At 38.8% G+C, this 24,101-nt stretch overlaps 2 protein-coding genes across 2 annotated transcripts in view; one reads left to right on the top strand and one right to left on the bottom strand.

The window, feature by feature from the left end:
* ARIH1 (ariadne RBR E3 ubiquitin protein ligase 1) overlaps positions 1-24,101 on the top strand; it is a 117,014-nt gene that overhangs the window by 19,885 nt on the left and 73,028 nt on the right. The window lies entirely within an intron of this gene.
* Positions 19,255-20,483, bottom strand: LOC117070400 (ATP synthase F(0) complex subunit B1, mitochondrial-like). The gene has a single exon (XM_033189472.1). The coding sequence runs from the start codon at positions 20,362-20,364 to the stop codon at positions 19,591-19,593; it is 774 nt and encodes a 257-aa protein (XP_033045363.1). The 5' UTR covers positions 20,365-20,483; the 3' UTR covers positions 19,255-19,590.

Raw genomic sequence — 24,101 nt, 5'->3', positions numbered from 1 at the left:
GTTCAATTAAATAAATACCAGGCAGATCTGTTCATACCCTCATTGTAGATATTGAAGGGTTGGTGGGTTTTGCAGTAACAAATTAATAAGTAATTCATCTTTTTTTTTTTTTGAGACGGAGTCTCACTCTGTTGCCCAGGCTGGAGTGCAGTGGTTCGATCTCGACTCACTGCACACTCCGCCTCCCGAGTTCATGCCATTCTCCTGCCTCAGCCTCCTGAGTAGCTGGGACTACAGGCGCCCGCCACCGTGCTCGGCTAATTTTTTTTTGTATTTTTAGTAGAGATGGGGTTTCACCATGTTAACCAGGATGGTCTCGATCTCCTGACCTCGTGATCCGCCCGTCTCGGCCTCCCAAAATGCTGGGATTACAGGCATGAGCCACTGCGCCCGGCCAAGTAATTCATCTTGATGTTACTATTTTATTAATAGTTTTGAGTTCTATATATTTCCTCCAACTCAGAATTTATAAAAATAAAAGCACTTTCTAGACAGTTAACTAGTTAGCTCTGAATAAAATGTTTCGTACTACCTTTTTAAAGATTCTAGGTCATTTTAAGCAAAGAATATTGAAATTGCATTGCAAACTTATCTTTGTGAATCAGGTTTTTCTTCATTCTATGTACAAAACAAAATATAGAAATAAGTTGTATACTGAGCTCTTCTCCGTAACCCCAGATTTTTTTAAAAAAAAAGTTAAAACAGTCTTAGTGTGCTAAGAGTGACTGTTTATAAACTTTTTAAAAGGATTTAAAATTTTTTTATTGTTTGACTATGCATACATGTATTTTCTTGGCTCAAATTCAGAAAGCACAAAAGATTTTAAAAACACATATATCTGCCTTTATACCTCAACTACCTGGTTCCTTCCCTTACAGTATTGTTGATGTCTTAATACTTTTCTTGTAAATGCAGAACCCTTTCCCAGCCTGATTTTTATATTTCTTATAAGATCCTAAATATCATATTATAGTTACTTTATAAATTTCTGAGGTTAGTGGGTCCCTAAAAATAATGCTTCAGTTTAATTGGGAACCATTTGTAAATTGAGTACTTGATTTATTTTTATCAGCTGAGATTTCTTTAGCTGCCACACTGCTGGGGGAATACAGATAATGGATAACTCTTTAAGAAATAATCTATAAATAAAGTACAATGTGATGATATGTTTCACAGTAGAAGCATAAGGTCGAGAAGGAGTATTTAATGCTGTTCTCTGGGAGGACTGACTTGCTGGTAGGAATGGAAGGAAGCTGAATCTTGAAAAATAAATAGTAGCTTACTAGGCAGATGGGGTTAGAGGTGGCATTCCAGACAAAGGAGGAAGAGGAATGGAAGAAGTTCTGGTATGTTGAATGAACAATAAGGAATTGAATATTGCTGAAATTACTGGGAAGTAGAGTGGTAGGAGCTGGTGCTAGACAGGCAGTGTGATCAGTTTATGAAAGCCTTTAGCATGGTGAGTGCTATTGCGATGGACTTAATTCACTAGGACTATATGAAACAACTTTAAACTTTTAATAAGGGATTAGAGTTTAAAAGGCCGCTCTGTTGGTACTGTAGGAAATAAATGAGAACAGGGTGAGATTAGGAAACTGGGAGAGTAGAGAGTAATCCATTAGAATAACTTGTGAAAGAAATGGGTTAGCAAGGCTGGAATGGAGGAGGGAAGGCATTCAAGATACAAGTGAGAAATGATTATTAGGGAAAAAAAAAAACTTGGTGATTAAGTCTTTGGTATCATTTAGAACCACATTCAGTTCCAGCTTTGCCTTTTACCGGCTCTGTGACTTCGTATGTAATATGATTTTAATAAATTTTGTTTCATCATCTGTGAGTATTGTAATTGCATAGTTGAAGCTTTAAGCAACTTTCATTTAACTAACTTGGTGAATAGTTAATAGTTGCTCTCCATTTCCTCAGTAAAACAGACCTAGGCAGTGTTCACGACAGGCTCTCAGCTTGTAGGCCTAAGTGGTGAAATTAACCAGTCACGATAGCTCTCATGCTGTGTGATATCATTTATACAAAATGTCCTGAATTGGCAAATCTATAGAGATACAAAGTAGATCAGTGGTTGTCAGAGGCTGAGTGGGGGAAATGGGGAGTGACTGCTAATGAGTATAGGGTTTCTTTTAGGGGTGATGAAATGTTCTAAAATTAATGGTTGACACAACTATGTCACAACTCTGTGAATATAATCAAAACCACTGAACTACTTTTGAGAGTTAATTTCATGGTATATCTCAAGTCACAGAAAAAAAATCTAATTCAATTTTCCCCATTTGTCCAATATGTCTTTTATAGTTTTTCTTCTTTCGGTCAAGGATCATGGATTGCACTTGGTTATCATGTCTCTTTATTTGCCCATGTTCTTGATGGGTTAAAATAGTAAAGAATATACAAATGGTTAGATCTCCTATACACAAAAGAATAGACAAATGGTTAGATCTCCTATAAACAAAAGTTTCCTGAAACTTCCTTAAACGTGTAGCATGGATCTAGTTTATTTTAGATGCATGCAAAATAAAACATTTGATTAAATTAAAATTGCTCTTTCATGATTGTAAGCTCTTGGTGAAGACAGATCAGACAGGGTATTTGGGTTAATGTCAGTTAAAAAATTCCGTGTCAAAGCACAATATTTATACTGGCTTGAGCTAGAATTTTGAGACATTGTTTTAAGGTTTGTTTTTTAAAAATAGCTTTTAGAAGCTTCTTGAGATGTAACTATATATGATATACAAATATATATATTATACAAAAATATATCCTACAATTTTTTTCCTAAAGAGACACTGTTTTTCTGTCATCCAGGCTGGAGTGCGGTGGTGTGATCACAGCTCACTGCAGCCTTCAACTCCTGGGCTCGAGCAATCCTTTCGCCTCAGCCTCCTGAGCAGCTGGGACTACAGGCACACACCACCCCACCTAATTTAAAAAAAATATTGTTTAGAGATGGGGTCTGTTGCCTAGGCTGGTCTCAAACTCCTGGCTTCAAGCAGTCCTCCCACCTCAGCCTACCAAAGTGTTGGGATTACAAGCTTGAGCCACTGTGCAGTTTTGTATATAAATGTCTTACTGTTATAGCTTGGTAATTGACCTAAATAATACTGTAACATATTGTTTTAAGCCCCCAAAATTGTCTTACCTAGATGTGGTGCTAGCAACTGTTTTTATAAAGGCAGGAGTGTAGAATGGCAAAATGCTGAAACACAAACATATAAGCACACGGACCTTAGTGTCACAGTAGAAATTTCCTGTTTGCAATAATTGCCATTTTAATTTTGGTGCAGAAAGCCTTCTATGGATGTGATAGTTTATATACCAAAGAGCAATCTCTATTTGAAGAAACTGTGTGGCCTGGTTACAGAAGTGTCTGCTGTATCTGTAACTGTCACTGGTATTAAAAATACTGATTTATTTTGCCTGTTGTGATAATCAAGAATAACTTATTTGGATATGTGCATGGGATGGTTGCAAATACCAAGTTCAGGTATTTTATTATAGAATATAGATAGATGTGTTTTCTTCTGGTTTTCCCCACCCCTTTATATACCTTGATTTTAATTTTTATCAAGTGTGTCTCTTTGGCCTTTGCCGCTGTGGCCCATTGATCTGTCCATCTGTCTGTTACAGTGCATATTGGGTACTTCCAGAAGTATGAATTCAGTGATGCAAAGGACAGGCGGGCTGCAGCAGCAAAGGTAGGACAGAATCATTCCAAAGACAAGTCATTAAAGGACCATTAAACACACATACACACAGACATTGGCAACCAGTACCTCATTATTAAGGGCACATCATTTATCCTATAAATCTTTATGGGAAAGCTTGTTCTGACATGACAAATGTGACGTACTTGTAAAGGGCACAATTTTCTTATTATGTTTTAAACCAGAAGCCTGCTTGGCACTTAGGCAACAAAGTAAATGGCATTTGCCGCTGTCTTTAAGATGTGGAATAATAGAAGAGATAATTAAATGGAGGATATTAATGGTATTAATTTGATTCATGGAGTTGGCTGATTTTCAGAAACTATGATAAAGGATCCTATTTTGTAAACTGGGAGGAGAAACAGAGAAGATAGATTGAGCTATGTGTGTATATTAATGTGTTAATGTTTATATTCCTGGTTCTGTAATATTTTGATGAAAATAAATCTTCCGGTTATTTTGCTGACTTCCATGAGGACGATTAAGAAATTCTGTTTAAATATTTGTACCATTTACTTAAGTATTTGTATCAATTTACTTGCTAAATGATAGCAGTTACAATAGCAATTTCTGGCTTAAAAAAAATAACAGGGTTAGGATGGGAGGGCAGTAGCATTTTTACACTGAATCCTAAAACATCAGTTACAGGCAAGGTTTAAGACTTAATCATACATTGCAAACACTTGAAGATGAAATGGAAGGCCTATAAGGTTGAGGGTTAGGTTGCATGTGTCATTCTAGTATTGGCTGAAAAGCGAGTGCTATAGGTATAGTGGAATGATGCACATATTTGCATCATTTTCTATGCTGTTATGCTTCTGAAGAGGCTGTGTTTTCCTGAATGGGTTAGTAGAGTGCTTCTCAAGGCTTCCCAAATGAAGTCAGATAAAAATGTGTATTTGTTCTTCCAGTGAAGATTGCTGGGTTTTCAAACCAGTAATCTTAGCTGTAAAACCTAAGATCTTCCCACAGCCTGAATTCTGACTCAAATGCTGATGTTAGTTAATACTTTTATAAATTCCATATACTGTATTGAGGAGATCTAGTTTCTTGAATGTGGAAGTGAGGCTTCATAATATACCTTGGTAGGAATGTTTCAAATCAATAGTGTTAAAATGTTTTGGATTTTTAAAGATTTTTTTCAGCTGGTCTTGGAAACCTTTTCAGTTATCTGTTTTTGAGTCTACTGAAGGTATTTAGCACCTTCTCCCAAATGTATTTAGGTATTTAATGCTCCACTAATAGATCACAAAAGGGGAGTGTTAAGGAGGTGAAGATGTGAACTTCTTGACTAGATCTAAATCACTGCTCAGAAAGATTTGACTTTTTAAAATGGTGCTTTCTTATGTCAATAGACTTTAATCTGCAACCAAAATGTTTTGTTTTAAAATAAAAATGAGGCACATTTGTGCTTTTTCACTTCTGCTCCAATTCCACCTTATTCTGCAAGTTGCTATTTTTTCCTTCAGCAGTAGGAAATTTTAAATCTATAGATTTAAAAATTGTATGGTATTTTCTAATATAACCATATCAGTTTATCAGTTTTCCTATTGTTGGACATCTAATTCACTTCATATTTGTGTCTTCTTCCCTTCCCTTAGAGAGTTTTTGTAAAGAAGGCTGAATGTTTTCAAAAGTTACAAGTTTATATTTACGTGTGTGTGAACTACTATTTTCTGTATACCCTTGCTGACAACAATTAAGAATCTTGGTCCGGCATGGTGGCTCATGCTTGTAATCCCCGCACTTTGGGAGGCTGAGGCAGTGGATCACCCGAGGTCAGGAGTTCGGGACCAGCCTGACCAACATGGCGAAACCCTATCTCTACTAAAAATACAAAATTAGCCAGGTGTGGTGGCACATGCCTGTAAATCCCAGCTACCTGGGAGGCTGAGGCGGGAGAATGGCTTGAACCCAGGAGGCTGAGGTTGCAGGGAGCCAAGATCGTGCCACTGTACTCCAGCCTGGGCAACAAGAGTGAGACTCCGTCTAAAAAAAAAAAAAGGAATTCTTTAAATTTTTATTAATCAGGTAAAGAAAATACTAGTTGTTTTAATTTACATTTTTCTGAATTGCCTTTTTATATCCTTTGCACCTTTTCATAATTTTTTTTTTTTTTTTTTTTTTGAGACGAAGTCTTGCTGTGTCACCCAGGTTGGAGTGCAGTGGTGTGATCTCGGCTCACTGTGACCTTTGCCTCCCAGGTTCAAGCCATTCTCCTGCCTCAGCCTCCTGGGTAGCTGAGAGGCGCATGCCACCATACTTGGCTAAGTTTTGTATTTTTAGTAGAGACGGGGTTTCACCATGTTGGTCAGGCTGGCCTCGAACTTCTGATCTCAAGTGATCCACCTGCCTCGGCCTCCCAAAGTGTTGGTATGAGCCACTGTGCCCAGCTAGTAATAGTATTTAATGTATATAATTATTGTAGCTCTTTCTCCAGTCTGTTATTTGAAAGAAAAAACAGTACATGCATGTGGTAGCAAATATAAATGTTATGTCTTATAATGATTACAATTATAGCTTTAATATGTTTCTTCCTTTTGACATTATCTCTTTCCTTTTTTTCCTCCATCCTGGAGAACCCCACTTTATGCCAGCTATAGTTATATGTTATCAAAATACTTTTGTCTTGTGATTATAGCCAAATCTTATTAATTTGCTTATAGCTTGATTTTTGAAGTGACACCATTGAATGCTTATTTTTATGGTTTCTAAATATCAATGACCTTCCAAAGAACAGTACTCTGGTAGCAAGATGGTTAGGGTTTATTTATACACCGCGCCCGGCAACTTTTTTCTTTTAAAGATTTCAGCCTTGGCTGGACGTGGTGGCTCAAATCTGTAATCCGAGCATTTTGGGAGGCCGAGATGGGCGGATCACGAGGTCGGGAGATCGAGACCATCCTGGCTAACACAGTGAAACCCCGTCTCTACTAAAAAATACAAAAAAGTAGCTGGGCGAGGTGGTGGGCGCCTGTAGTCCCAGCTACTCGGGAGGCTGAGGCAGGAGAATGGCGTAAACCCGGGAGGTGAAGCTTGCAGTGAGCTGAGATCTGGCCACTGCACTCCAGCCTGGGTGACAGAGCGAGACTCTGCCTCAAAAAAAAAAAAAAAAAAGATTTCAGCCTTTTCTGTGGCATTCTGAAGAGATGTGTAAGTGTTAATCTTCTGATCCATTGCGATGGATCTTTAGTGGACCCTTTAAACTGGAAGACTTGTGTCCTTATAAAGCTTTGGGGAATTAACTTTCATTACTGCTTTGCTAATTTCCTTCCCTCTCCTCTTCTTTTGGAATTCCTATTAGTTGAATGTTAAAAACAATGGATATAACTTAAAATAATGATAAGTTATGGAAGAAAGATTGAGGGGTGCATGTAGCAGTGCTAAATACTCATCTTTCACATCAGGAAGGTTACAGATAATATCTAAAATAGAAAAATAATAACTCCTTGAACATAAGCTTATTATTTAGGATAAAAGTAAATACTAGAAGACAGAGCTAGAAGAGTTTAAAATGGTTACCTCAGAGGATTGGATGAGTGACTGAGATATGTGACTGAGTAGTGACTGAGGAATGGCAAAGAAGGCTGTTAAATTTTGCAGTACTCATTAACTTTCAAAACTATTTATGTATATTAAATAAAATAATTTAAAAGTGATTTAATGTAATCTCTAAGGTCTACATTTAATGATACCTTCATTCTTTAAAATACCGTCAGAAAGTTTATGTAGTTGTGTTCTTAGACCAAATATTCACTATCAGCCTTCATGGGAGGAGGTGCACACTATGTATTCCTTTGTCACAGTTCGTAATTATTCAGCTGTGTATTCTGAGAATAATTGACAGAGAATGTACTGGAGATTTACATGGCCTGTAATTGCTTGGTTTTAAAACTTAAAGGATACAGGGGTATATTTTTGTCTAATTCAAGATCATTTGGATTTAAGACTTTCATTAGCTTTGAAGAAACCTACAATGGCTTTTTTCAAAAATGGAATTTTTGTTAGAAAACACTTTTTAAGAGACAAATTTATTTAAATCCCCACTCTTTTAAAATACAATTAGAAGTATGGTTTTCAAATAATCTTACGTTATTGAACAAAATTTTATTTACTGTATATACATATGTATAGTATGGATGAGTAAGAAGCAGTGAATTGCTAATCAGAATCCCACCACTTATCAATAAGTGCTTTGAGTTGCATGGTTTGAGAAAGTACTGGTTCAAATGCTGTTAAAAATCAAATTTTTGTATGCTGTCTCTAGATGGTTTGTTGACCACCTAGTGGTTGTGTTAAAGAAGTGGAGTTACATTGAAGTCACACAAATGTTTTGCTTGTGTGTTTGGTGGAACATTTTAGTATGTGCCACAATAGATATGTGGAATGCTGATACTTAGGGCTTAACAGTTGGAACCCAGTAGTGAGAATGTGAACAAATAACTGAAAGGTTACAAAACAACTTAAATCATCTCACAATTCTGAATCACCACAAAAATAATAAAGTAGCATGAGGTGGTCTATGTTTATGGTTGACATTAGCCCCATTGTGCCAGGATAGTTTAGAATTTAAGTTACCTGGTTCTTGGCCCTACCTTTAGTTTGTACCCTTTTTATCTATAATGCTTTTTTGCCCCTATAAGGAATAGCCAGTTAAGAGACTGCAACCCAAGAAAATCTTGCCTGAGTGGGGTTTCAGGTAATGATAAAAGTTTGAAAACTAGGGTGTTACATATTAGAAGCGACTTGTTCCTTGATGCAAAGTCATAGACTGCTATTTTAAGTCTTGAGTTTGTTTTTTTGATATAATATTGAATGATACCTTACCTATTGTTTCTGTTGTTTATGTAAATATATCCTTCCATTATCTCTCCCCCACTTTGGTTTGCGGTTGAATTTTTTTGGAAAACAACAAATGATTATACATAGTGATAACATCCTTTCTTCTATTTATAGAAACATTGTATTAAACACTGATTAAACTCTTGATGTTTTCTAGAGGTGAAATCTTTATGATATATTTGGGATGACATAGAAGGAAGTAGTTTTCCTCATAAATGTGCAAAGAACAGCAAAGCCCAGATGTGTCATTGGCTAGGCACATTTATTAACAAGTTTGGATGCATCAGGATTACATATTTAAATCAAATGCATATCTCAGCAAAATTTCAAATTGTCATGTATTTATAGGATTGCCAATAGTTAGTTGAAAATTTGTCATTGTTAAATTTTGCTTTAAATAATTTCCAAGAGTAATGAGTGGTTGGGCACTCACTCATGACTGTAATCCTAGCACTTTGGGAGGCTGAGGCAGGCCGATTGCTTCAGCCCAAGAGTTTCAGACCAGCCAGGGCAACATGGTGAAACCCTGTCTCTACAAAAAAATTTAAAAAATTAGCCTGACATTGTGGCACGTGCCTGTAGTCTCAGCTACTTGGGAGGCTGAGGTGAGAAGATTGCTTGAGCCAGGGAGGCAGAAGTTGCAGGAAGCCAAGATCTCGCCACTGTACTCCAGCCTGAGCAACAGAGCCAGAGTCTGTCTCAAAAAAAAGAGTGATGAAGGTATGACATTCCTGCTGAAGTAATCTGGGGAGCATCTTTAAGGGGGAGTTCTCTCGAGAATATTATCCTCAATATTTTTACTTTCTCTTTTACCTTCCTTCTCCTGAGATAGCTTAGAAGTAAATACTTAAAACTGGAAAGTTTGATGATTAGTGTTCAGTTGTAAATTCTTTTAAAATGCACATACTTTTAAGCCATCTAGAGATTGTGTGGATTGTCTCCCTCAGCCTCACTAAGTTCTTCTCTGTCCTAGGTAGTCTGGAAGGCCAAAAACTATTTCTCATACTATTTTGCATTTAGTGTTCTAGATATAAAATAGTTGATGACAATTAGAATGTTTATGTGGGAGATTTGAAGGGAGTTTATTTTTTCTTCGTTTTTCTGGTCTGGGTCATGAAGAAGTGAGATTTTGCCAACAGTAGCAGAAATGCAGCATAGCATTATTTATTCTCCAGCATCTTGAGTTTTCAAGAGGCTTTTGTGGTTAAGGCAGCAGCTAGACTATTTTATTGTGTACATCCGCTATCTTCCTGGGTATTTAGAGGTAGTTGTGACAGTGGCAACTTCCTGATTCAAGCTTTCCAGTCTTTGGATCACAGTTATCTGCCATATGTTCTTGGATTTAATGGTTCCATTGATGGCTTCTTACGATTTCAGTTCTGTAGTATTCTGGTAGTCACTCCTGGAGACATATTTCTATGGCCCCATTCCTCCATTCTTTCCCATAACTAAGCATCCAATTCGTTTTTGCTTCCCCTTTGCTCAAAATATCTAGTGGTTTCTATTCCCTCCACCAAATACTGATTGATCAAAGTCAGGAGCCTCCTTTGGTGACAAAATGCTACTCCTACATTTAGTAGATGGTACTGTAAGTGATGCAGGATTTTTCTTGACTCCTTCTTTGGACTTGTAATGGGGGTGCCCCATTTACTCTGCCCGCAGCCCTCAACTCCTTGCGGGAGGGAGCATGTGAGCAAGTGAGTGCAGGTTCTGTCTGGCTGCTTCGGGTGCTGGCAGGAGGAAGTTTCATGTGGGCCCTGTGGTGGCACCCAAGTTGGGGTGTCTGCAACCCTTGAAGCCCCAGAGGGCATGTTACAATGCTATCTTAGCTCCACCATCTGTGGACAGTGGTGTGTTACCAGCTCAGTAGGCTCCTTGCCTTGTTGTGTGGGGTGGCTGCCCTCCACTAGTGAGGGCAAAGGGCCAGTGTGACAGTCGTTTTTGTTTGTTTGTTTGTTTGTTTAGATGGAGTTTCGCCCTTGTCGCACAGGCTGGAGTGCAATGGCACGATCTTGGCTCACTGCAACCTCCGTCTCCTGGGTTCAAGCGATTCTCCTGCCTCAGTCTCCCAGATAGCTGGGATTACAGGTGCCCGCCACCACGCCCCACTAATTTTTGTATTTTTAGTAGAGATGGGGTTTTGTCATGTTGACCAGACTGGACTCAAACTCCTGACCTCAGGTTAATCTGCCTGCCTCGGCCTCCCAAAGTGCTGGGATTACAGGCGTGAGTCACTGTGCCCAGCCAGACAGCCTTTTTTGGGTACCTGCACTTGGTGGGTCCCAAGCTCTTGTCTGGTGTCCAAGAAGAATGAGGTCCTGCCAGACGCTTGAAGGGTGGTGGAGGCGGAGAATTTTCTTTAATGATGAAAATGGCTCTTAGCAGAGAGGGGAGCTAGAGAGGGGACAGGATGGGTAGGTAATCTTTCCTGAAATCCAAGGACTCTCTCCAGTCAAGCCGCTTCTCTCCTTCGTCTTTATCTGCACAGGATGAGGGGTAGGGTGGCCATCAGTAGTTTCGGAAAAGGCAACATTTGATTGGTAGAAAGACATTATTCGGAAAGAACCAATTGGGAGAGAATCAGACAGAAGTTCTCACTTTGGGCCATGGGTTTCAGGCTTTTTGGTTCGAAGTTGGGGTGTCACTGGGGACCTGCCCCTGTCTGCCTAGAATGTCTCTGCTTCCTGCCTCTGTCTTGAACTTCAGATATGTAAAGAAGTTATTCTGTGATGTCATTGAGTAAGCATTAATTATATTGACCCTTTTAGTGACTCTAAATATAAAGCCCTCAAGAAACCTATACCTTTAAAGGTAAGAAAAACTATACCTGAATTACACATGATAATTTCTTAGAAGGCATCAAGTTTTTAATCATATCTGAGGAGAATTTGGAAATGAAACCATTTACAGTTGCAATTTAACCAACTCTCAAGAGCATTACTTTCTGTAGCTTATATCAGTGCTCCTCAAACTTTAACATGCATACAGATCACCTCTTGAACACTTGAGGGTCTGTTTGAAGTGAAGATTCAGTAGATGGTGGTTGGGACCTAGGATTCTACATTTCTAACAAACTCAGGTGATTGTAATTTTGTGAACCACACTTTGAGTAGCAAAGCCTATAGTGTTTATAGTTATCATAAATAAAGGTAATAGTTTAAATTTCTATTTATATGAACTTTCTATTTGAATATTATTATGTCATAGAAATTTACTTTTTTAACACAAAAATGGAATATTGTGCACTACTCAGTGGCTTGTTTTTTTTTCCACTCAGTGGCATCTCATGAATAACCTTCCATGGCAGTGCATACAGCTCAGTTTAATTTTTTAATGGCTGCATAATATTTCAAGTATGAATATAGCATAATTTATAGGCAGTCTCCTCTTGAAAAAATGTATAAATGGGAAAATGCTTTCCCAAATAATGTGAATGTGAAAATTCTTATTTCTGTTGAGTAGGTTCCTAGGATGGGTATTTCTAGGTCCTAGTTCATAGACATTTAAAATTTTGATCTTCTGCCAAACTACCCTCAGAAAAGGTTTGACCAGATTTGCCATCTCACCAACAGATTATGACCTAGTTCTCTTACCTTTGTCACTGGATAGTGTCTTTTTTTTTTTTTTTTTTTTTTTTACCCTGAGACGGGGTCTTGCTCTGTTGTCCAGAGCTGGAGTGCAATGGTGTGATCTTTGCTCACTGCACCCTCCACCTCCCTAATTCAAGCAGTTCTCCTTCCTCAGCCTCCCGAGTAGCTGGGATTACAGGCTCGCGCCACCATGCTGGGTCATTTTTGTGTTTTTAGTAGAGATGGGGTTTCACCATATTGGCCAGGCTGGTCTTGAACTCCTGACCTCATGATCCGCCCTTCTTGGCCTTCCAAAGTACTGGTATTACAGGTGTGAGCCACCGTGCCCAGCCGATAGTATCAGTTTTTAAGAATGTAGTCATTGTGGAAGATTTAAAGCATTCATTGTATTAAGGAAATTGGATATTTTCGTGTTTTTCAACCAATTGTAATACGCAAATTGATGCACTGTCCATTTTTGTTGGATTATTTTCTCTTATGGGTGGGTATGCTTGCTTATTTTTGTTGTAGAGTTTATAAATATTCCTTAGAATACAGATGTTTTTATACTTTGTGCCTTTTGAGTTTCTAATATTGTTTTAAAAGTATTAAAAAATACTCTTTAAATTTTGGACCCATAAGCAGCTCATTTGAGGAACTTGTAGATTTTATGAAAACATGATCCCATGCTTCTGCAGTAAAATCTTAAAACTGAGTTTTAAGGTGGTACCTCTAGCCTATTTAATTCTCTTTCAGATCAAATTCTGAAATAATAAAAAGGTGGTTTTGGAGGTGTTCTGTGTATGTAAACTGGAATAAAAAAAGTTTTTTTTTTTTTTTTTTTTACTTGGCTTTATCCTAAAATAAGAAGGTTGTCTCTTGAGATTTTTGGAACAGTAGTTGCCTCCCACTCTGCTAAATATAGGAATGTCATTCAGCAATTTGGTTGTGATTCTGTATGTATGTATGTATGTACGTATGTATGTATTTTTTGAAATGAAGTCTTGCTCTGTCACCCAGGCTGGAGTGCAGTGGCATGATGTCAGCACACTGCAACCTCTGCCTCCTGGGTTCAAGTGTTTCTCTTGCCTCAGCCTCCCAAGTAGCTGGGACTACAGGCGCACACCACCATGCCCGGCTAATATTTGCATATTTTTGGTAGAGATGGGGTTTTGCCATGTTGGCCAGGCTGGTCTCAAACTCTGACCTCAAGTGATCCACTTGCCTTGGCCTCCCAAAGTGCTGGGATTACAGGCGTGAGCCACCATGCCTGCCTTTGGTTGTGATTCTACCTGGAGAGTTTGTCACACTCTTGAATGTGGTCCTGTCTGCACACATGTGTGCATCCAGATTGTGGTTCTCCACCTTGACTGCTTATTGGAATCTCTTGGGAGTTTTTGAAAATGGTAATGCCCAGGTCTCCCCCTCAGCCTTTGTCCTCACTCCTCCCATATTCTGATATATTTGGCCTGGAGTGTGTGGCTTGTTTAAAAGCTTCCTAGATGGCTGTGCATAGTGGCTCATTCTATAATCCCAGTGCTTTGGGAGGCTGAAGCTGGAGGATTGCTTGAGCCCAGGAATTTGAGATCAGCCTGGGCAACACAGCAAGATCCTGTCTTTAAATAAAAATAAATAAATAAATAACAAGAGCTTCTTGTGTGCTACTAAAATTGATTCTTATGTGCTACTAAAATTGAGAACCACTTGATCAAAGGATAGGGGATGATGGTGCAATTGATGTTAAAGCTTTAGCTGGGACAGTTGACATAATCAGACTTACTAATCAACTTTTTCAAAATGCAAAACTTCAAAGTAAATACAGCTGCTCTGAGCCTGGAATGTTATTTTCTTCAGATTACTAAAATACTATACTGCCACATTCATCTACAGATGTACTTTTTTATAGCTTCTGTAGCGGGAAATTGTTTAGAGCAGTAGTTCCCAGTTCTGGCTGCATGTTAGGATCATCTGGGGACCTTAAGATAAAAATGTTGGATGAAAATATATATACTCATATTCTACCCCTGACAGTTGAATCAGAATTGCTGGGGGCAAAGCCCAATTAATGTTATTTTTAAAGTTCCTCAGGAGATTCTTATATGTAACCAGAATGGACAGGGGTAGGTGGTACTGATTTAGAGTTATAACTAGACAAGATATAAGGTTTTAGATTGTTTTATTGTCCTAAAAGTTAAAATGTACTGCTGCTAGTAATAGTACTAGTTTTCTGATTATAGTGATTTTACCCAAACTGCTGTTTGGTTTGTTTATATCCTCTAAAAAGGATGAAGAGTTCTTTATTTCAGCCAAGAACTTGAATTGGCTTTTCACTAAACTTACCAGTTTTGGTGGCACACCGAAGTGAATTTCTCTCCTTTGACAAGTCCTTGCAGCGAGTGGTGCTATAATCACAAATTAAAAAATAATCTGTCCATATATTCAAATCCTACTAACCTATTTTATCTTGGACCAAGACACTTAACCTCTGTAACCTCATCTGTAAAATGTAACTCATATCTAACTTGCATAAAATATTGATGTGAGGATTAAATGAAACATATCTAAAGTATCTGGCATTGTGCTTGGCACTAAGTAATTTCAAATCTGTGTTCTCCTGTTCAGCATTCCCTTTTACTTTCATTGTTCTTTTTTTTTTTTTTTTTGAGACGGAGTCTCTGTCTCCCAGGCTGGAGTGTAGTGGTTCGATCTTGGCTAACTGCAACCTCGGCATCCTGGGTTTAAGGAATTCTGCTGTCTCAGCCTCCCGAGTAGCTGGGACTACAGGCACACGCCACCATACCTGGCTAATTTTTGTATTTTTAGTAGAGATGAGGTTTCACCATATTGGTCAGGCTGGTCTCAAACTTCTGACTTTGGGTGATCCACCCGCCTTGGCTTCCCAAAGTGCTGGGATTACAGATGTGAGATGTGCTTGGCCTCCCCACTCCCTGCTCTTTTTTTTTTTTTTTTTTTTTTTTTTGAGACTGAGTCTTGCTCTGTCGCCCAGGTTGGAGTGCAGTGGCCTGATCTCAGCTCACTGCAACCTCCGCTTCCCAGGTTCAGGTGATTCTCATGCCTCAACCTCCCAGGTGGCTGGGACCACAGACGTGGATCCCCACTCCCGGCTAATGTTTGTATTTTTAGTAGAGACAAGGTTTCATCATGTTGGTCAGCCTTCAAGTGATCACCTGCCTTGGCCTCCCAAAGTGCTGGGATTACAGGTGTGAGCTACCCACCCTGGCCCACATTGTTCTTTTTAAAAGAACTTCACTACAGGTGCTCCAATGCAGGCTAGATTACTTTTATAGTTGAATACTTTATGTTTTAACTTTCATACAATAAAATTTACACTGGAGCATACAGTTCTCTGAGTTTTGATAAATGCCTCAAGTTGTATAAGCACCACAATAGTTAATTTACAGAACAGTTTTCCCTCACCATCACCCCTCAGATTTCTTTCTACCCCATTGTTTAGTCAGACCCTCCCCAACCCTTAATACTTGGCAGCTCTGGATTTGTACCCTATCCTTACTTATTTCTATTTATTTTCACTCATTCATTTAAGACAGGGTCTTTCACCCAGGCTGAAATGCAGTGATGCGATCATAGGTCACTACAGCCTTGTGCTCCTGGGCTCAAGGGATCCTGTTCACCTCAGTCTCTAGAGTAGCTGGGTCATCATGCCTGGATCATTTAAAAAAAATTTTAGTAGAGGTCTTGCTTTGTTGCCCAGGCTAGTCTGAAACTCTTCAGCTCAAGCAGTCCTCCTGCCTTGGCCTCCCAAAGTGTTGGGATTACAGGTGTGACACCAATCCCCCACCGCAGCCCCACCTTTTTTTTTTTTTTTTTTAAGAGAGATGAGACCTCACTATGTTGTTCAGGCTAGAGCGCAGTGACTTTTCACAGATGGGATCCTAGCACACTACATCTTTGAACTCCTTAGCTCAAGTGATCCTCCTGCCTCAGCCTCCCGAGTAGATGGGACTACAGGCATCTCCTACCTCTTCTGGCCTGAGCCCTGTAATTTTGCCTTTTCCACTGTGTCATTTAAATGGAATCGTAAATCCACTTTTAAAATGGGCTTTTATTTTCTTATTGTTAGGTTTTTAGATTTTTAAAAAATTATTCTAGGTACAAATTTTTCATCAGAAATGTAATTTGCAGATATCTTCTAGTCTGTGGTATATCTTGTATTCTCTTAACAGTATCTTTTACTTTTGATGGATTTCAGTGTATCCGTTTTCTCTTAGGGATTGTGCTTTTGATGTATGTATGAACTATTTGTAACTCAAGGTCACAAACATTTTCTCTGTTTTATAGTCTGATTTACATTTGGGTCTGATCCGTTAATAATTTTGTATTAAATGTGAGCTAAAGTACATTTTAAAAGTATGTACATCTTAATTATTCCAGTACTACCCAGCACTTTGGGAGGCCGATGGGGACAGATCACGAGGTCAGGAGATAGAGACCATCCTGGCTAACATGGTGAAACCCCATCACTACAGGAAAAAATACAAAAAATTAGCTGGATGTGATGGCCGGCGCCTGTGGTCCCAGCTACTCCAGAGGCTGAGGCAGGAGAATGGCATGAACCCGGAAGGCGGAGCTTACAGTGAGCCGAAATTGCGTCCCTACACTCCAGCCTGGGCTACAGAGCAAGACTCCGTCTCAAAGAAAAAAAAAAATTAGCCGGGTGTGGTAGTTCCAGCTACTAGGGAGGCTGAGGCAGCAGAATGATGTGAACCCGGGAGGCAGAGCTTGCAGTGAGCCGAGTTCGCGCCACTGCACTCCAACCTGGCTGACAGAGTGAGACTCCGACTCAAAAAAAAAAAAAAAAAAGACCTTTTCTCTGTTGAATTGTTTTATCACTTTTGTAAAAGATCAGTTTTGCTCTATTTATATGGGTCTCCATTCCATTCTTTTGATCTGTATATCTTTTTGCCAATACTGTAACCTCATAGTTATGTTTTGAAATCAGGTGTTCTGTTTTACAATTTTTCAAAATTTTCAAATTTGGCTATTCTAGTTTCCTTGGTATTCCATATAAAATTTAGAATCACTTTGATATTTATCAAAAAATATTTGGAGTTTGATTGGCATTGAGTAGAATCTATAGGTCAGTTTGGGAAGAATTAACATTTTAACTATGAAATCGGATGACATGTCTCTCCATTATTTAAGTCTTACTAAAATTTCTTTCATCAGTATTTTGCAGTTTTCAGTGTACACGTTCTTCACACACTAAATTTATACCTGCGTATTTGAGGTTTTGGTGCTGTTGTAAGTGGCACTTTGAATTTTTTTGATCTTCAGTTATTCATTGCTAGTATGTAAAAATATAGCTGATCTTTTCTTTCTTTCTTTTTTTTTTGAGATGGAGTTTCGCTCTTGTTGCCCAGGCTGGAGCGCACTGGCGCCACCTCGGCTCACTGTAACCTCCGCCTCCCGGGTTCAAGTGATTCTCCTGCCTCAGCCTCCCGAGTAGCTGGGATTACAGGCGTCCACCACCATGCCCAGCTAATTATTTGTATTTTTAGAAGAAATGCAGTTTCATCATGTTGGCCAGGCTGGTCTTGAACTCCTGAGCTCAGGTGATCCACACACCTTGTCCTCTCTAAGTGCTAGGATTACAGGCGTGAACCACCGTGCCCGGCCCAGCTAATCTTTTTATATTGGCCTTGGACTTTGCTAAACTCATTTCTTCTAGGAAATTTTTGTACATTAATGGGATTTTCTGCATAGCCACATACATAGTCATCTGACTAGAAACAGCTTTTTTCCTTTCCTATTTCTTTTATTTCTTCTTCTTGCCATATTGTATTTGTAAGACTCCAGTACAGAGTTGACTAAGAGTGACTCGGCACCTGGCCTAGAAGTGCCTCTTCTATTCCTAGTTTGCTGAGAGATTTTTATGATATTGGATGTTGAATTTTGTCAAATGCTTTATATGCTGTCCTATGACTTTTCTTCATTAGGCTTTTAGTGTGGTAATTAAACTGAAGTTTGAATGTTTAAACTTATCCCTGCAATCCTGGGATGAACCCCACTTGGTTGTAGTGTAATTATCCTTTTTATGTATTGCTAGATTGCATTTCCTAATAGTTTGCTGAGGATTTTTACATCTTTTTTCATACAGTAATTTTCTTGAAATGTCTCTTTTGGATTTTGATATCAGTGTGATCTTATAGGAATTGGGAAGTGGTCCCTCTTCTGGTTTTTGAAAGAGTTGTGTAGAGTTTGTTTTTTCTTCCTTGAATGATTAGTGGAATTTACCAGTGATACCATTTTTAGTCCATGAGTTTTCTTTGTTAAAGAGAGTTAATTACATATTCAGTTTGCTTAATCAGTAATAGGAACATTTGTGTTACCTGTTTCTTGTTTAGTGAGGTTTAGTAGTTTGTGTCTTTGAGAAGTTGGCCTGTTTTATTGAATTGATGAATTTAATGGGCAAAGATTTTGTAGTATTTGCTTATCGTCCTAGGTAGAGTTTTATTAGTTTCATTGATCTTTAGTACTAGCTTTTGGTTTTGTTTCTTGTTGTGGGGTTTTTTTTTTCATTGACTTCTCTTTATTCCCTTTCTTCTGCTTACTTTGTGTTTTTCTTTTTCTTCCTGAAGTGTTTGAGATCTTTCTGATTTTCTTATATAAGCATTTAATGTGATAAATTTTCTTCTAAACACTGTTATGTCCCACAACTTTGATATGTTGTATTTTCATTTTTGTCTAGTTCGACATATTTTCTAATTTTCTTTGAGATTTCCTCTTTCAAGCTTGGATTTAACAAAAGATGGTTTAATTTGAAAGTAGGCTGTCTACATAGTATTCAGTGGATTACTGAGAGGAGTGTTGAAATCTCTTAAGTATAATTGTGGAATCATCTATTTGATTTCTATTACTTTTTTCTTTATTTTGAAGTTATTACTGCTAATTTTCCTTGTTCTGGAGTTTGCTTTGCCTGATAGAAATATAGCCACTGTAGCCTTCATGTGATTAGTGTTTGCATGATATGTCTTTTCCCATCTTTTTACTTTTAATCTGTATATATCAATCCTTACATTGAAAACTGAGCTGTTATGGACAGCATATAGTTTTGCCCTTTTTATTTATTTATTTATTTTTTCTTGTTTCATTCAATTGTCACTTTATTGCAAGATGGTAGAATTAATTGCAAATTTAAACTATAATCTGGTAATCTTTAGTCAGGCAGCAAGTTTTTATAAAGGTAAACTGCTTATTCAGAAGTGATCATGGAACAACTCAAAGGCAGAGTAAGAAGGATGAGAAACATCTGACTGGCCGATAGAGATTTTGTTCTCTTACTATATGAAAAAAAATTTTCATTTTTAGGAAGGGTAAACTGTAACTTCAGTAGACATCAATACAGAAAGACTTCATCAAATAGACTAGTTTCCATTTAGTCTGTCAACTGTTTCTAGCTGTCTCAATTGGGATAGATTCATTTACATAACCGGCTGTGCTTGAGCCTTCTTTGCCAGCAGCTTTAGGTCCGCAATGCACTTGGCAACTGTCTCCTTTTCCTGCTGTGCGGAGATGCTTTGCACCACGTGCTTCTCCACCCAATTTATCATGTGCTCTTGTTCCTTTCGACGCGTCATGTTCTGCACAGCTATATGATAGTCCAGGCGATTCTTTACTTCCTTATATACTCTATATAGTCGTTCCCGGTAAGTAACCTCCAAAGCCATAGCAATGTTATTCCTTTGCACATCAAAAAGGTAATGGCGCTTCTGAGTCAGTGCCTGCTGCGACTTCTCCATATCAATTGCATTCTGGATTTGCTGGATGGAAGCTTGCTTCGCCTCTTCTAGTTGGGCAAGTTTTTGCTCATTGAGTTTATCAGCATATTCTGCAACAGAAGGACCATATTTTTTAATTCCACAGACCACTATCCCTATTAATGACATGGCAGTGAAGGTCTCTGCGCTAATCACATATATTTCTTTGGATAAAGCATACAAGATAAGCCCAGTTCCGAGCACATAGGGTCCTGTTACACCAGTTTTAGGATAAAGAAACTGGAAGAATTCCTCAGGGATCAGTCCATAGCGAACTTTTCCTCCATATTCAGGAAGAGGTGGTACAGGGGCAAGGTGTGGCTGCCCTGTATGGAAGGTCCTTGTTGCCTGCAATACTCCTGGACCTAGGAAGGCTGCATTCTTCAGAGACGGGGCCGCTGTGGCGGCGGCGGCGGAAAGTACCACCCGGGACAGCATGGTCAGCGAAGGCGCAGGTAGCAATCTTAGACTCCCTGTGACCCCGACAGGAGAACCTGTCAGGGAAGGAGCAAGATGGCCGCTCACAAGTCTCGCGAGATGAAAATTTTGTAGTATTCCTTCAACTTTCCTCGGGAGATTTTTTTTAGTTTTGCCCTTTAAAAAAAAAAAAATCTGAGTGGTTGCCCTGCCTTTTAAATGGTTTGTTTTGAACATTTACACTTGATGTAATTATTTACATGGTTAGATTTAGGCCTTTTAAAATTACTTTTCTCTTTGTTCCTTCTTTTCTGCCTTTTGGATTATTTGAAAATTTTTAAATATTCTGCTTACACCCATATCATTTCCCTTCCACCCAAAGAATTTCTTACAACTTTTCTTTTAGAGCAGGTTTCAATCTCTCTCTCTCTCTCGTCTCTGTGTCTCTCTCGTCTCTGTGTCTCTCTCTCTGTCTCTAAGACAGAGTCTTGCCTTGTTGCTCAGGCTGGAGTGCAGTGGTGTGATCACAGCTCATTGCAGCCTCAACCTCCCAGGTTCAAATGATCCTCCCGCCTCAGCCTCCTCAGCTAGTGGGACTACAGGCCTATGCCACCACACCCAGCTAATTTTTTGTAGTTTTTGTAGAGACAGGGTTTTACCGTGTTGCTCAGGCTGGTCTCAAACTCCTGGGCTCAAGTGATCCTCCTGCCTCAGTGTCCCAAAGCACTGAAATTAGAGGCGTGAGCCACTGCACCTAACCTGTTTTTGGCTTTTTTGTCTGATAATGTCTTTGTCTTCATTTGTGAACTATACTTTTAGTGAATATGGAATTCTAGCTTGATACCTTTTGATATCCTATAGGCCCTGAGAGATTGTTCATTTTTTAAAAAATATTTCTTCTCTCTTTTGTTAAGATTGGATAATTTCTGTTGCCATGTCTTCAAGTTCACTGACTCTTCTGTCATCTTCTTTCTGGTAGTGAGCCAGTCCAGTGAGTTCTGAAATTTCCATTTTTTAAAAAAATAGTAAACTCTTTCGTTTTTGAGAATTTCAGACCGGGCTTTGTGGCTTATACCTGTAATCCCAGCACTTTGGGAGGCCAAGGTGGAAGGATCATTTGAGTCTGGGAGTTCGAGACCAGCTTGGGCAACATAGCAAAACCCTGTCTACTAAAAGACTAAATACTAGCTGGGCATGGTGGCGCTTGCCTGTAGTTCACCTGCTCAGGAGGCTGAGTTGGTAGAATCACCTGAACCAAGAGGTTGAGGCTGCAGTGAGCTGAGATTGCACCAGTGCACTCCATCCTGGACAACAAAGCAAGACCTTGTCTCAAAAAAAAAAAAAAGAATTTTGGCCAGGCGCAATGGCTCATGCTTGTAATTCCAGCACTTTGGGAGGCCAAGGTGGGTGGATCATTTGAGGTCAGGAGTTTGAGACCAGTAGAGGGGGTTTCACCCTCTACTAAAAATAAAAAAGTAATTAGCTAGGCATGGTGGTATGCACCTGTAATCCTGGCCACTTGGGAGGCTGAGGGAGGAGAATTGCTTGAACCGAGGAGGCGGAGGGTGCAGTCAGCCTAGATCGCACCACTGCATTCCAGCCTGAATGACAGAACAAGACTCCATCAAAAAAACAACAGAAAAGATAATTTCATATTTGTTTTAAGGTGTTCATCTTTTACCTAATGGATCATGGTTTTAATAACTGCTGGTCTGTAATCCCAGCACTTTGGGAGGCCAAGGCGGGCAGATCACCTGAGGTCAGGAGTTCAAGACCAGCCTGACCAACATGGAGAAACCCTATCTCTACTAAAAATACAAAAATTTTAGCCAGGAATGGTGGCACATGCCTGTAATTCCAGCTACTTGGGAGGCTGAGGCAGGAGAACTGCTTGAACCCGGGAGGCGGAGGTTGTGGGAGCCAGGATTGTGCCATTGCGCTCCAGCCTGGTCAACAAGAGCAAAACTCCATCTCGAAAAATAAAAGATAAAAATAAAGTAACTGCTTTAAAAGTCTCTGATAATTGTGATATGTGGGTCATCTAGATAGAAATCAGCATCTGTTGATTACCTTCTGCTTTCAGAATTGGTCAGTTTTTTGTTTTTGTATTTGCTGTGTTTGGTAGTTTATATTCTATCCCAGATATTTTGAATATTGTGAGATTCTGAGTCCTGTTGAAATGCTGTAGAGAAAGTTGACGATTTGTTTGTCTTAGTAGACAAATCAACGTAGTTAGTTTATACCTGCAAATTCTTTCTTATCTTATATAGACAGTGGTTCCATTATCTGTTCAGTTTTCAAAGTCTTTGCCATGTTGTTTGCATTTGCCCCTCCCATTCCCACTTTGGTTGATCTAGCATTTGAGCAGTGATTTATATCCTAGTTCTATTGTGAAAGCCTACCTTACACTTCTTTGGATCTGTTCCGCGTATATATAGATAGCTTGCACCTGGGCCCACAGACTTAGGGATCTACTTTTCTATCCCTTATCATCAGTGATTTCACCCATATTCTTCAGCTCCCAGGGGCCTTCTTTATTCCCCTAGTCGGAAGCATGGAATTATAGTTTGTGTCTCCTACCTGTCATGCCTCACATGGCATTGAGCACATTTAGGGAGCCTTTACCCTAACCGTATTAAATAAAAGTATGGTGGTGGAAACTAGGAATCTGTTTTAACAAAACTTACCATAGTTACTTTTGATAAACCAATAACAGATTTGGGAACTTGTGGATAGAACCAATATTTGGCACTAGCAACATCAAGTTATACTCCCTCCCCTCTCTTTTTTCCCTTTTTGCAAGTTGAGGCTCTTAACAATTCCTGAAATATTTTACCCCAAACACCCTATCTAGTGGTAGAAAATATAGTGTACTGGATGCCACAAAGTTGTAGTCATGCAATTTTAGTTAATGACAGGAGACTTAAGTCTCTCGATTGATGGATTATTGCTCTTATTTTACATATAGCTAAATCTTAATTAGTGACTTTATTTCAGTTGTAGGCAAATCCTCTTGTTAAAACTTACTGAACTCAGTTCTTTTAAAAAAAAGTTTTAGATCACATTTCTAAGAAAGCTGGAGATGACAGTGTCTCTGTATTCTCTACAAATATATGTATAACTTAGGATCAGTTAAAATATTTCTTTTCACATCTTAACTCTTATAGATGGGTGGCGTCTATCTGCAGTGCTCTGTTAAAGACAGATTCTTAGGGGAGTGTGAATCCAAAGAAGTAAGGAGTACCTAGATAGATTAGCAAAATGTACTAAGGTGAGTAAGTGAGTATCTGTATCTTTGGCTTTTGGAGAGGAGTATGCATGTGTGTAAATTTTTCTGTAACAAATGGTACTGTTGAAAACAATTGACATACATTTCTTTCATGGCACTATTTTTATACTAGTTTACTTTGAATCTGTAGCTAACTATGGCCCGCCTGTGGTGAAGTAAAGTGATTTAGTCCACAGAGATCTTTTTTGAAAGATTATTTGATGTAGTAAAATTGTATATGAGACACAAATAAGCAGACCCATGTTTGGGTCCCCTTCTGCCATTGTAACTAGCTCTCGTATCTTTGAGTCAGGCCTTGCTGATTTCTTAGGCCCCATTGCATTTTGAGTTAAAATTTGTACACAAATAGTAAGCTCACTAGTTTTATGGGAAATGGATATATCTGTGACAGCATTGAATGATAAGGCAGTAAACTTTGGTTTTGTTTTATTTCATAGTGGTAACTTTTCCTTCTTGAAATAGCAGCCTA

Source organism: Trachypithecus francoisi, unplaced genomic scaffold (genome assembly GCF_009764315.1).
Source record: "Trachypithecus francoisi isolate TF-2019V2 unplaced genomic scaffold, Tfra_2.0 Lachesis_group3, whole genome shotgun sequence".
Lineage (NCBI taxonomy): Eukaryota > Metazoa > Chordata > Mammalia > Primates > Cercopithecidae > Trachypithecus > Trachypithecus francoisi.
Note: the sequence above shows the minus strand (reverse complement) of the source record. Positions and strands in the feature narration are given on the sequence as shown.